General features: G+C 43.1%; 1 protein-coding gene across 1 annotated transcript in view; it reads right to left on the minus strand.

The window, feature by feature from the left end:
* The window catches only part of Slc22a4 (solute carrier family 22 (organic cation/zwitterion transporter), member 4), a 56,044-nt gene that overhangs the window by 12,831 nt on the left and 28,862 nt on the right, over positions 1–14,351 (minus strand). Inside the window, exons 4-5 of the mRNA XM_013033809.1 lie at positions 8,280–8,451; positions 1,170–1,296 (exon numbers count right to left, since the gene is read on the minus strand). Of these exons, the coding sequence (XP_012889263.1) occupies positions 1,170–1,296; positions 8,280–8,451 (299 nt within the window). The remainder of the gene's footprint in view (positions 1–1,169; positions 1,297–8,279; positions 8,452–14,351) is intronic.

Genomic DNA, 14,351 nt, shown 5'->3' on the forward strand with positions numbered 1-14,351 from the left:
TATGTGGTGCTGAGGAATCGAACTCAGGGCCTCAGGCATGCAAGGCAAGCACTCTACCACTGAGCCACCTTCCCAGCCCCTTATATTTAATTTTTAAATAATCCATTAAGGTAGCTCTTAAAAGATAGACAGTAGCCTGGTGCTGGTGGCTCATGCCTGTAATCCTACCTACTCAGGAGGCTGAGATCTGAGGATTGTGGTTCAAAGCCAGCCCGGGCAGCAAAGTCTGTGAGACTCTTATCTCCAATTAACCATTAGAAAACCGGAAGTGGCGCTGTGGTGCAAGCGATAGGGTGCTTGCCTTGAGCTGAAGAACGCAGGGACAGGGCCCAAGCCCAGAGTTCAAGCCCCATGACAAAAACAAAAATCATTATAGCTGGGTGCCAGTGGCTCATGCCACCAGAGGTTCACTGCTACTCAGGAGGCTGGGATCTGAGGATCACGATTCAAAGCCAGCCAGCAGGAAAGTCCGTAAGACTCTTCAATAAACCACCAGAAAACTGGAAGTGGTGTTGTGGCTCAAGTGATAGAGCGCTCTCCTTGAGCTGAAGAGCTCAGGGACAGCACCCAGGCCCAGAGTTCAAGACCCATGACTGACAAAAAAAAATAAAATAAAAAATAAGTAAATGAATAAATACAATAAAGTAAGCAAGCCAGGAAAGGATGGCTCACATCTGTAATCATAGATATTTAAGAGTCTAAGATCTTAAGGTTTATGGTTTGAGGCCAGCTGGGGCAGAAAATTAAGACTCCATTTCCAAAATAATCATCATAAAGCTGGATTGGAGGTATGACTCAAGTTGTAGAGCTCATGTCTAGCAAGCACAGGCCCCAAGTTCAAACCCCAGTGACACACACACACACACACACACACACACACACACACACACACACACACAAAGGAGGAGGAGGAGGAAGAAAAATAAATGATACATCGCTATATTTCTTAGGCTGGCCCCAAATTCTTGTGCTCAAGGGATCCACCTGTCTCCACTTCCTTAGTAGCTGGCACTCCTGCCACTGAGTCTAGCTCGATTTCTCTCAGAACGTTATCACCATGTGTTCCTACTACAGTGACCGGTATGAAGTTTGTGCTTAACAAATACTGAATGACATTCCCAAGCAGTCACAAGAAGTGATGTCAAGAAGAAATGTCTATAATTGCTTACCTCCCCTGGATCAAATATCACTGCAGGTACAGACTTCTTGTTCATCTTTGCAGCCTTCCAGATGATATCTTCAGCCTCTCTAAATCTCCTCTGGGATATCAGCCACCGAGGAGATTCAGGAATAAACCTAGAATTCATATATATATATATATATATATATATATATATATATATATATATATATATATCACAACAACAGGGTTTGATACTACTAGCCCTAAGCTTCCAGTAGATCATTTTAATGTTGTGAGTTCTATTTTTAAGAAGTATTATTAATGGTTTTTTGTTTTTTTTTTTAACCAGTCCTGGGGCTTGAACTCAGGGCCTGGACACTGTCACTGAGCTTCTTTTTGCTCAAGACTAGCACTCTACGACTTGAGCCACAGCACCACTTCTAGCTTTTTCTGTTATGTGGCACTGAGGAATTAAACCCAGGCCTTCATGTATGCTAGGCAAGCACTCTACCTCTGAGCCACATTCCCAGACTTTTGTGTTGTGTTTTTTAAACTGATACATGGTAACTCTATGTATTTCTGGAGTGCAGTATGGACTTTTCACACATGTATATGATATGTAACATTCAGCAGGTCTTTAAAAAAGAAACCTAGCTTGTCATTGGTGGCTCACGCCTGTAATCCTAGCTAACTCAGGAGGCTGAGATCTGAGGATCACTGTAGGAAGCCAGCTCAGGCAGAAAAGTCCCCATGAGACTCTTATCTCCAATTAACTACTCAAAAACCAGAAGTGGCGTTGTGGCTCAAGTGGTAGAGAGCTAGCCTTGAGGTTCAGCAACAGCATCTAAGCCCTGAGTTCAAGTTCCACAACTGACCAAAAAAAAAAAAAAAGAGAAACCTATTGGGAAGGGATTCTCATAGGTTGGTTTATAAGAATCAGTAAAAGCATCTTTAAGTTTCAAAGTCCCCATCAAATTGAAGGACCAAAGCCAGGCACAGTGGCTCACATCTGTAAGCCCAGCTACTTAGTTGGCTGAGATCTGAGGATCCTGGTTCAAAGCCAGTCCAGGCAGGAAAGTCCAAGAGACTCTTACTTCCAATTAGCCATCAAAAAGCCAGAAGTGGAATGGTAGCACAAGTGAAATAACAAAAAAATCCCAGTGTACAGATGCACACACACACACACAGAGGGATTGACTATCTGTTGTGCTTGAGATTAGGACCAGACCCTAGAAGATTACCTTAAGTGTGGCACATACAAGCCAGGGCAGTGACAAAGACTATTTGAAAGTGAGCAACTAGTGGAAAGGAAGAAAGGAAGGTAGGAAGGAAGGAAGGTAGGAAGGAAGGAAGGAAGAAAGGAAGAAAGAAAGAGAAGGAAAGAGAGAGAGAGAAGGAAAGAAAGAAAGAGAAAGAAAGAAAGAAAGAACGAAAGAAAGAGTAAAAGGAAATGAACTATACAACTTGTGGGTGGAGATGGGAGGGAAAAACTGGGAGAGAGTGAGGGAAGGGGTGACATGGTTCCAAAAGAAACTTACTCTTTACTTGACTTATGTAACTGTAACCCCCTCTGAACATCACCTTAATAATAACAATAAAAATTAATTAAAAGATTGCAGGGGACTGGGAATGTGGTTTAGTGGTAGAGTGCTTGCCTAGGATGCATGAAGCCCTGGGTTTGATTCCTCAGTACCACAAAAACAGAAAAGGCCAGAAGTGGCGCTATGGCTCAAGTGGTAGAGTGCTAGCCTTGAGCAAAAGAAGCTCAGGGACAGTGCCCAGGCCCTGAGTTCAAGCCTGAGGACTGGCAAAAAAAAAAAGGAAAAGATTACAGGGTCTATGCACATTTATAATGGATGTCCAAACACAGTTGCAAACATATAACTCTTCATTCTTTCCTTAGTTTTGTTTCCTAGACTCTCTTAGCCCTTTTCCTGTTGGCTCTCATTTTCCTTGTTTACAAGCCAGAACTTAGTTACCTAGAATACAACACACACAGGAGCCTGTAAAGAAAAGGCCTCAAAGTTGCATAAGGAATTAGCTCAGAGCAAAACATAATATAGCAAATGGCCAACCACCACGCTGCCTTGCCCACAGCTCCATGGTGTGTGGGTAGAAAAAGTGAGCTGAGTCTGCATTTTTTTTCCCGAGTAAGTCCTTAGTCCTGGTAGGAATTGTGATGATGTTCTGTCACTGACTTTTAGAAATTAGACTGTGCTATCCAACAACAACAACAACAAACTTTTCTGAATGGTCTGTATTTGTGCTATTCAATAGAATAGCCTTTAACCACATGTGCCTCTTGAATGAGTTTGAATGACTAGTAGTTTGACTTCATTTACTTTTCTTTTTCCTTTTTATTTATTGGCCAGTCCTGGGGCTTGAACTCAGGACCTGGATGTTGTCCCTGAGATTCCTTTTTTTTTTTGGTCCATCGTGGGGTCTGAACTCTGGTCCTGGGCACTGTCCCTCAGCTCTTTGGCTTGAGGCTAGCACTCTACCACTTGAACCACAGCCCCACTTCCAGCCTTTTCTGCTTATGTGGTGCTGAGGAATCAAACCCAGGGCCCCATGCATGCAAAGAAAGCACTCTACCACTGAGCCACCTTCCAAGCCCTCCCTGAGATTCTATTGTTCAAGGCTGGCTCTCTACCACTTGAGCCACAGCACAACTTCCAGCTTTTTCTTTTTCCGTTCATGTGGTACTGAGGAATGGAACCCAGGGTTTCATGCATACTATGCAAGCAATCTACCACTAAGCCACATTCCCAGCCCTATTTTATTCTTTCTAATAGCTGTGCAAAATTCCATGGCATATAGATACCACATTTTTTGGATCCACTCATCTATAGTGGGGCATCTGGGTTGTTTCCATATCTTGGCTATTGTGAAAATTGTGGCAGTGAACATGGATGTGCAGGTGTCCTTGTCATATCTTGGCTCGGGATGCTCAGGGTAAATGCCTAGGAGTGGTATGGCTGGGTCATAGGGAAGGTCTGTGTTCAGGTTTTTGAGGAACCTCCAGACTGCTTTCCAGAGTGGTTGCATTAATTTATTTTCCCACCAGTAGTGCAGTAGGGTTCCTTTTTCCCCCACATCCCTGCCGGCATTTGTTATTGTTAGAACTCAAAATCTAACAAGTCTTTTTTTTTTTTTTTTTTGGTCGGTCATGGGGCTTGAACTCTGGGCCTGGGCACTGTCCCTCAGCTTTTCAGCTCATAACAGTGTATTACCACTTGAGCCACAGGGCCACTTCTGGTTTTCTGGTGGTTTATTGGAGATAAGAGTCTCACATACTTTTCTACCCGGGCTGGCTTTGAACGTTGATCCTCAGATCTCAGTCTCCTGAGTAGCTACAATTACAGGCATGAGCCTCCTAGCTTCTAACAAACCTTTTAAAGGGAAGCTGAGACATAAAACCATATCCAGACACCTGGTGGCTCATACTTGTAATCCTAACTCCTCAGGAGGCTAGGATCTGAGGATCAGAGTTCAAACCCAGCCCAGCAGAAAAACCCATGAGCCTTTATCCTCTTATCTACAATTAACTGACGCCCTGCCCCAAAAGAAGTCAAAACCATTGTGGTTCAAGTGGTACAATGCCAGCCTTGAGCTAAAAAGCCAAGTGAGAAGCTCTGATTTCAAACTCTATTACACACACACACACACACACACACACACACACACACACACACACACACACACACACACGATCCAAATCTTTTTGGGTTCTTTCTCTCACTACACTGTACTCAGAGCCACTGGGATCTCTGCTTTCAAATTCCCTTCATTCTTTGTTGTTGTTGTTACATAACATTTTGTGTCCAGCTGACCATTTCACAAGCTGATAGAGAACTAAATGAGGGTGCACACTATAATCTTTCTGTGGATTTAGAGGAGGAGAACGAGGAGGAGGAGGAGGAGGAGGAGGAGGAGGAGGAGGAGGAAGAGGAGGACGTAGCGGCAGCAGCGGTGGTAGTGGTAGAGAAGGCTTCCATTCCAGAAAATTACACTTGCTCTTGTAAATCTAAGTGTTTTCCTTGGCCACAGTTTTGTAGGTCTGTCCACATTTACTGATTCTCAGACTGGGTTCCAAATCAGAGTAATATCTAGCCTCTAAGAAAAACCTCTCAGGGGCTGGGAAGTTGGCTCAATGATAGAGTGCTTGCCTTGCATGCATGAGGCCCTGGGTTTGATTCCTCAGCACCATATAAGCAGAAAAAAGCCAGAAGTGGTACTGTGGCTCAAGTGGTAGAGTGCTTGCCTTGAGCTGAAGAGCTGAGGAACAGTGCCCAGGTTCAGAGTTCAGCTCTCATGCCCGACAAAAAAATTTAAAAAAGTAAAAAAAAGAAAATCTCTCAAATTCCAGAGAATTAAGAAAAACAATATAGCCCGGAGCTCACACCTATAATCCTAGTCACTCAGGAGGCTGAGATCTGAGGACTGTGGTTCAAAGCCAGCCCGGATGGAAAAGCCCATGAAGCTCCTATCTCCAATAAATTACTGGTAGTGGTACTGTGGCTCAAAGTGCTAGCCTTGAGCAAAAGAAGCTCAAGGAGAGCACCCAGACCCTGAGTTCAAGTCCCAGGACCAGCACACATACACACACACACACACACACACACACACACACACACACACACACACACAAAACCAAACCAAAATGTTCACTCTATCTACCACTCTCCTCATCTACACACATATCTCATCCCCAAAACTCACAATGCTAAACCACAGCAACCTTCACAGACCACATAGACTGAGTGGTCCATGTTGAGTAGTCTGGTCAGACAACATCAACACTGGGCTACCTGTCAACCCCACAAGTGCTTACCAGCTGCAGCAAGGTAGAGAACCTGGCAGTTTCCCAGGAGGATAGGTTATGGCAACTCTGAGGTCTAGTCTAAATTATAAACTCCAAAAAGAGATCAAATAAACAGTTACTACAGGATCTTGGAAGCAGGTAGAAATCAAGTAGTTCATACAACCAGTCACTCCTGCAAGATTTTATTTTTATATAATGAAATGAAAAGAAGAAAAAGAAGAGGAAGAAGGAGGAGACTGTTATACCTATCCAGTGGTAGAGATCTCCTTTCCTCTTGTTTAAATCTGAAAAAAGTTGCCTGGCACTGGTGGCTCACGCCTGTAATCCTAGCTACTCAGGAGGCTGAGATCTGAGGATTGTGGTTCAAAGCCAGCCTGGGCAGGAAAACTCTGTGAGACTCTTATCTCTAATAAACCACTCAGAAAACCGAAAGTGGAGCTATGGCTCAAGTGGTAAAGCTCTCGCTTTGAGGTGAAGATCTGAGGGATAGCGCCCAGGCCCAGAGATCAAGTCCTACAACGGACTAAAATAAATAAATAAATAAATATGAAAAAGGCTGGTGGCTCACACCTGTTATCCTAGCTATTTAGGAAGCTGAGATCTGAGGATCACAGTTTGAGCCAAGCAGAAAAGTCCTTAAGACCCTTATTTATCTCCAATCAACCAATCAGCCAGAAAAAAGGTATGGCTCAAGTGGTAGAGGGCCAGTCTTAAAAGCCAAATAGTGCAAAGGCCCTAAGTTCAAATTCAGTACAGCACCACAAAAAGGAAAAGATTACGAGAAAGTATGGGAAAGGCACAAAAAAAATTTTTTTTAAGGATAGGAATTAAGATGGTGACTTCATTCCACCATTCTCAACCTGTTCTTCTACATAGAATCTATGTTAATCATCTCAGGTAATACTGAGTCTAGAATCTCCAAACTTTGTTATTCTCATATCTATTGTATTAAAATTTAGTTGAGGAGGGGCTGAGTAAGGCACTTGCTAGAATGCTTGAGGCTGTGGTTTTAATACACAGCACTCTAACAGCAAAAAAAAAAAAGGAAAAAAGGAAGGAAGGAAAGAAGAAGGAAAAAAAGAAGAAAGGAAGGAAGGAAAAGAAAAAAGAAAGGAAGGAAAGAAGAACAAAGAAAAGAAGGAAGGGAGAGAGAGGGAGGGAGGGAGGGACAGAGGGAGAGAAAGAACTAAAGTTGAATTGGGGGAGTTGTGGAAGGAAAGAAGAGAATACTACTCTAATTCACTCTTTAAGACAAAGCAGATAGGGCTGGGAATGTGGTTTAGTGGTAGAGTGCTTGTCTAGCATGCATGAAGCCTTGGGTTCGATTCCTCAGTACCACATAAACAGAAAAAGCCAGAAGTGGTGCTGTGGCTCAAGTGGTAGAGTGCTAGCCTTGAGCAAAAGAAGCTCAAGGACAGTGCCTAGGCCCTGAGTGCAAGCTCCAGGGGGGAGAAAAAGATAAAGCAGATAAACAGATATACCTTGGTCCTTAAGTATCACAAATAATCCATGTATGCACTTTAGTATCCATCAGGGATTGGGTCTAGAACCTCCTGTGATCTGGACAACTACACAAGCACTGTTTAAAGTCCTTAGATGCCCAGGTCCCTTATATAAAATGGCATAGTCTTTGCATAAAATCCATAGACATCCTCCTATATACTTGAAATCATGTCTAGTTTCCTCATAATATCTAATAAAATGTATATACAGTATGCTTTCTTGAAATTGGGTGCTGGGGATTGAACCCAGGCTCTGGCACATACTAATTACATGCGTTACCACTGAGCCATCCCTAGCCCCTTAATACCTAACACAATATATAAACCCTGTATAAATAGCTGTTATACTGCATTGTTTAGGAACTAATAACAAGAAAAAAAAAGTTTGTATATGTTCAGTATGATGTTTTGTGGTCCTCTGTTGTTTGAATCTCCCTATGCAAAAGGCCTGGATAGATACAGAGCTGATTGTTGAAGAAAGAGATTTTTTTGAGAGAAAAGTGTCAAAACAGGAGGCGGAGCTTTAAAACACAAAAACAAAACGGACTTCACAATACCAGCTCCACAAACAACAACCAGCCACAGACAAGAGTGGGGAGAGTCTTGAGAAGGAATTGGAATTCCAGAGACTAGAGGCTTGTGGATAATGGACAATAAAACTCCCCAAGTGCCCAGGCCCACCCACAAAGAAGCAGAAACCCTATCAGCTTCTGCTTTGGGCTTTGATGGGCAAGTTACAATAGAAGGCAGGCAGGCTTTCTATGCAGGCCAGCACCAAGGCTCGGCTCCAGACACCGCCACTGCAGCAAAGAGGACAAATCACACTCACCACCAGAGCGGGACGCACAGCACGCCGGGCATTGTCAGCGCCAGCAGCAGCAGCCGCCAGTCTCGGATGAAGTAAGCAAACAGTGGCAGCACCATGTAGCCAATTGCAAAAAACGTGCACACTCCTAATGTGGAGAATATAATACGAACTGACTTGCCAAGGATTTCTGTTCCTGTTTAAAACAAGGGAGGAGTATTAGCATGTTCACTCACTTTAGTATTTGCTTTTTTTAGTGGGGGGCAGAGGGTATTGATCACGAGGCTTGAACTTAGGGTCTGGGCGTGGTCCCTGAACTTTTTTTTTCTCTCTTCAAGGTTAGTGTTCTACCATGTTGAGCCACATAGCTCCACTTCTGGTTTTCTGGTGATTCATTTGAGGTAAGAGTCTCACAAACTTTCCTGCCTGGGTAGGCTTTGAACTGGGATTCTGAGATTTCAGCCTCCTAAGTGGCTAGAATTATAGGCATAAACTATCGGTGCCCAGCTAGTATTTGCTTTTTATATTATCACCTGGAATAAGTTCAAGTCATTACCACTTAGAAAGAGAAAAAAGGTGTATACCCAGAATGAAAATATCTAGATAAGAGAAATGGGGGAGGGAAGGGATCTAGGACTTAGCAACTGACAGGATGAGTTTTCCTGAGGAATATGAGATATATGGGATATGGATCTTTACTTGTGAATATACTGGGGTTTGAACTCACAGCCTTACACTTTCACTGGGCTTTTTCACTCAAGACTGGCATTCTATCACTTGAGCTGCTCCTGTACGTCCAGTTGTTTTGTTTTGTTTTTTAAAACTGGTTAGAGATAAAATCTCATGGACTTTTCTTCCAGGGCTGGCTTTGAACCATGATGCTCAGATCTCAGCCTCCTGAGTAGATAGGATTACAGATATGAGCCACTGGCATCTGGCTTAAGAGGAATTGTATTTCTAAAGCTTCCTGGCTTTGTTTTAGCAGTAAGTAGCTGAGGATTTGATTGTGGAAAACAAAAGTGCACAGTACCAAATGAGAATCCTGTAGAGTCATGAGGCAAGAGCACTTTATACCTTTATAAACCTTGTTAAGAAAGAGGAAGAAAGTGTTACATTTTTCAGATCAACACAAAGCACAATGATTGCTCTAAACTCCATATTTTCAGTTTCACATATTTAAATTCATGCAAGCCTGCAACTTCCCTGTCAAATTATTGGCTGCCAAATTTTTACCTGGTTTCTTCAGCTATGTCTTTTTTTTTTTTTAAGTTGGTCATGGGGCTTGAACTCTGACTTGGGCACTGTCCCTGAGCTCTTCAGCTCAAGGCCTGTGCTCTACCACTTGAGCCACAGAGCCAATTCTGGTTTTCTGCTAGTTAATTGGAGATAAAGGTCTCAAGGACTTTCCTTCTCAGGCTGGCTTTGAACCGTGATCCTCAGATCTCAGCCTTCTGAGTAGCTAGGAGTATAGTTGTGAGCCACTGGTGCCCAGCTCAGCTGTATCTTTTGATCCTTGGAATCTTTAAATTTCTGTACAGTAGCTTTTGTAGAATGTACTGCATTTATTGTTTTTGTGAAGCAGTATATAATTGTATAATTTCCGTGTGTAAATTGAATACTTGGGCATTCAGTACAGTATTTATGCAATAAATATTGATGTTAAAAAAAAAAAGAAAGAGGAAGAAGTTGTACCACTGGGCCCTGATCCCTTTCATTGATTAAGTTTAGGTCTCTGCCTAGAAGAGAGTTGTTAAAACTTTGCCTGTTGTGGACAGAAGTTTTGAAGCTCTACTACTCTGATCCCTTCCTGTAGAACAGCATGGATGGTCGAAACTCCAATCATTCCTTATTAACACTACCTACTGCTCATTGATATTCACTTTTCCTTCCTTGACTTCATCACAATCACTATCATCATCATCACAGGTGGCATTTCTTTGGTGTAGGTCCTTTAAGCCAATTGTAGGCTAAGTGCTACATAGGCTTATCTCATTGCTGCTTCACAAGAATGATATAAGAACTACTATCATTCCTGTTTTACACACACATGGCTAAGACTTAAAGAATGAAAGTCATTTGGCCTGAATTCCTATTTCTATAGTAAATGATACAGCTAGGATTTAAGATAATGTCCCTTTGACCTATGAGGCAAAGCCTTGGTCCTGTAAAGCAATCTTTCAATAGAGACTCAGGTGGAAACAGACAGGGGGAATGAAGTTGTGTTCTCAGACTGAAGACTTATATTTTCCCTTCCTGAGTGAGTCACCAAACCAGTGAGAGCCCAACGTCCTCTGAGGAACATTAGAAGAGCAACTGTTACAGGGAGACAGGTACCAGATGACTCCTAGATCTGCTTACTCAGGATCTTTCCTCCTCTGCCCTGTAGTTTGTGAGTGTATGTGTGTGTGTGTGTGTGTGTGTGCACGCATATGAGAACACACACCCATGTGACAGTCCTAACACTTGAACTCAGGGCCTGGGCACTGTCCCTTATGTTTTTTACTCAAGGCTAGCACTCTACCACTTGAGCCACAGCATCATTTCCAACATTTTTTATTGGGGGGGGGGAGGAGCAGTTAACTGGAGATAAAAGTCTCATGGACTTTCCTGTATGCACTGACTTTGAACCATAATCCTCAGACCTCAGCCTCCTGAGTAGCTAGGATTACAGGCCTGAGCCACTAATACCCAGATTGTTGTTTTCTTTAAGACACAACTCTTTACTTTTTTTTTTTTTTTGTCAGTTATGGGGCTTGAACTCAGGGCCTGGGCACTGTCCCTGAGCTCTTTTGCTTGAGGCTAGTACTCTACTACTTTGAGCCACAGAGCCACTTCTGGTTTTCTGGTTGTTAATTGGAGATCAGGGTCTTATGGGCCAGTCTTTCTTTCCCAATCTGGCTTTGAACCATGATCCTCAGATCTCAGCCTCCTGAGTAGCTAGGATTAGGGGTATGAGTCACCAGCACCCAGCAACTCTTTCCTTTTTTTTTGTCCATTGTGGGGCTTGAACTCTGGGCCTGGGCGCTGTCCCTCAACTCTTCAGCTGAAGGCAAGCCACAGTACTACTTCCAGTTTTCTGGTGGTTAATTGGAGATAAGAGTTTCATGGATGGGCTGGGAAGGTGGCTCAGTGGTAGAACGCTTGCCTTGCATGCCTGAGGCCCTGGGTTCGATTCCTCAGCACCACATAAGCAAAAAGCAAAAAGCCAGAAGTGGTGCTATGGCTCAAGTGGTAGAGCGCTAGCCTTGAGCTGAAGAGCTGAGGGACAGCGCCCAGGCCCAGAGTTCAGGCCCCACGACCAGAAAAAAAAAAAGAGTGTCATGGACTTTCCTGCTGGGCTGGCTTGGAACCACAATCCTCAGATTTCAGCCTCCTGGGTATCTGGGATTACAGGCATGAGCCACTGGCGCCAGTTTCCATAAGGATTTTTTTTTTAATACTTCAGATCTCAGCCTCCTACTGAGTAGCTAAGATTACAGGCATGAGCCACAGGTACCTGGCTCTTTACTTTTTTTATATTTAACTTTTTTTTTTGGTCTTTGTCAGTCATGGGGCCTGAACTACAGGCATAGGAGCTGTCCCTCAGCTCTTCAGCTCAAGACTAGCGTTGTACCACTTGAGCCACAGTGCCACTTCCAGCTTTTTCTGTTTAATGTGGTGCTAAGGAATCGAACCCAGGGCCTCATGCATAGAAGGCAAGCACTCTACCACTGAACAACCTTCCCAGCCCCTATATTTAACTTTTATGTTATCATTGCTTTATTGTATTTAAATGATAAGCTGCCTTGAAATCTTCCAAGGATGAGCTGAGGGATGAATGTGTAAGCATGCTGCGCAAGTTGCTGGCGCCACTTGTTTGCACTGTGTTGTGACCCAGGCCTAGTCCCAGGAAGCTCCCTGTCTGGTTGGGAAGAGGACATGGGTCATGGTGTAGATAAAATTGCTAGTGTGCCAGGCACTGGTGGCTCACATCTGTAATCCTACCTACTCAGGAGGCTGAGATCTGAGGGTTGCCATTTGAAGCCAGCCCAGGCAGAAAGGTCTGTGACACCCTTATCTTCAATGAACCACCAAAAGCCCAGATAGAAGTGTAGCTCAAGTAGTGGAACACTAGCCTTGAATGGAAAAAGCCAAGCAAGAGCCAGAGACCCTGAGTTCAATATTGGCACACACACACATATACATACACACATACACACACACGTATACACACACACACACACACACATACACACCCCACAAATATGTTGCTAATCACTTTGAAAACAGTCTAGTAGATGTTCAAAAGATTGAACAAACAGTTACCACAGGATCCAGAAATTCTACTCCTAGGCATAAACACAAGAAGTCTAAAAACATCCATGGAAAAACTAATGCTAATGGGCTGGGTATGTGGCTCTGTAGTAGAGTGCTTGCCTAGCATGCATGAAGGCCTGGGTTTGATTCCTCAGTACCACAGAAACAGAAAAGGCTGGAAGTGGTGCTATGGTTTGAGAGGAAGAGTGCTAGCCTTGAGCACAGAGAGGTTCAAGGACAGGAGCCAGACTATGAGTTCAAGCCCCAGGACTGGCAAAAAAAAACAAAATAAAACAAAACCACCAAAACAAAATAAAAAACTAATATTCAGAGACCCATAGCAGCCTCATTCATAATAGCCTCAAGGTAGAAATACCACCTGATGACCATATAAACAGCAGGTGTGCAAGGCGCTGGTGGGTCATGCCTGTAATCCCAGCTATTCAGGAGGATGGGCAGAAAAGTCTGTGAGACTCTAATCTCCAATAAACCACCAGAAAACTGAAAGTGGGATTGTGGCTTAAGTGGTAGAGCGCTAGCCTTGAGCTGAAGAGCTGAGGGACAGTGCCTAGGCCCAGAGTTCAGGCCCCATGACCGACAAACAAACAAACAAAAAACTCAGCAGGTGTAACGCAGACAATAGGACATTGTAACATGGGTCCCTCCAGAGAACACAAGTGAAAGAAGCTAGGCCCCAAAGCCATTCCATTTATATAAAGCATCCAGAATAGGCAAATCCAGAGTGAGAAAGTAGAATGGTAATTGTTAGGGGGAAGAGGGATATGAGAGTTTCTTTCTGGAGTGATGGGAATGTTATGAGGTTAGAGTTGATAGTTATAATATACTAGAAGCCACTGAACGGTACACATCCAATGTGAACCATGTTATGTAAATCTGTTATGGACCTGCATGTGTGTCTCCTTCATATGTTCGAGTCTTAACTTCCAGAGTGGCTGTGTTTAAGGCAGAAATTGAGGTTAAATGAGATTGTAAGAATGAGGCCCTTCATTTGCAGGGAAATGACTGGGACTAGAACAAATCATTTTGAGCTAGGTAAGCCAAGTGCAAAGAGATAAACGGCACATGGTCTCCCTGATACATGGATGCTAAAGCCAAAATGCAAGGAAATAGGACAAAGTAAATAGGACTCGAGAAACAAAGGACTTCCAATCATTTTGTTGTAGAATTGCTAAGTGACTCCATGTTCTTGATCACATATATGGTGTGTGTGTGTGTGTGTGTGTGTGTGTGTGTGTGTGTGTGTGTGTGTGCATCTGAGGGAAGCTAGGAGGAAGGCACAGAATCAGAAGGAAACAGGAAAACATATAACAGAGGGTCCATCAGCTGCACTAGACATAGATGAAAATGAACTAAGCAACTCAAAGGCAATGATGGGAAGGAGGGAAAGAGAAGGAAAGAGGGAGTGACACTAAGCAAAAGGAAAGAAATGCACATATCATCTGATGTGGAAGAAATAATAGTATTGTCAAAGCTCAGAGAATTCACAAATTTTATAGATCATGAGAATGACAATTTGCCTTGTGATGGTTAAAATGTGTTTGTGACTTTAAGTATCACTATTCCACAATACTGTGAAATATGTGAAATTTTTTTAAAAGTTTAAAAAGAATGAGGCCCTGATCCAATAAGATTGCTATTCTTTTTTTTTTTTTGATATACTTGGATTTGAACTCATGGCTTTACACTTGCTAGGTAGGAGCTCTACCACTTGAGCTACGCCCTGGTCCTTTTTTTTTGCTTTAGTTATTTTTCAGGTAGGGTCTCACATTTTTGCCCAGG

This window comes from Dipodomys ordii, unplaced genomic scaffold, assembly GCF_000151885.1.
Source record: "Dipodomys ordii isolate 6190 unplaced genomic scaffold, Dord_2.0 Scaffold177, whole genome shotgun sequence".
Classification (NCBI taxonomy): domain Eukaryota; kingdom Metazoa; phylum Chordata; class Mammalia; order Rodentia; family Heteromyidae; genus Dipodomys; species Dipodomys ordii.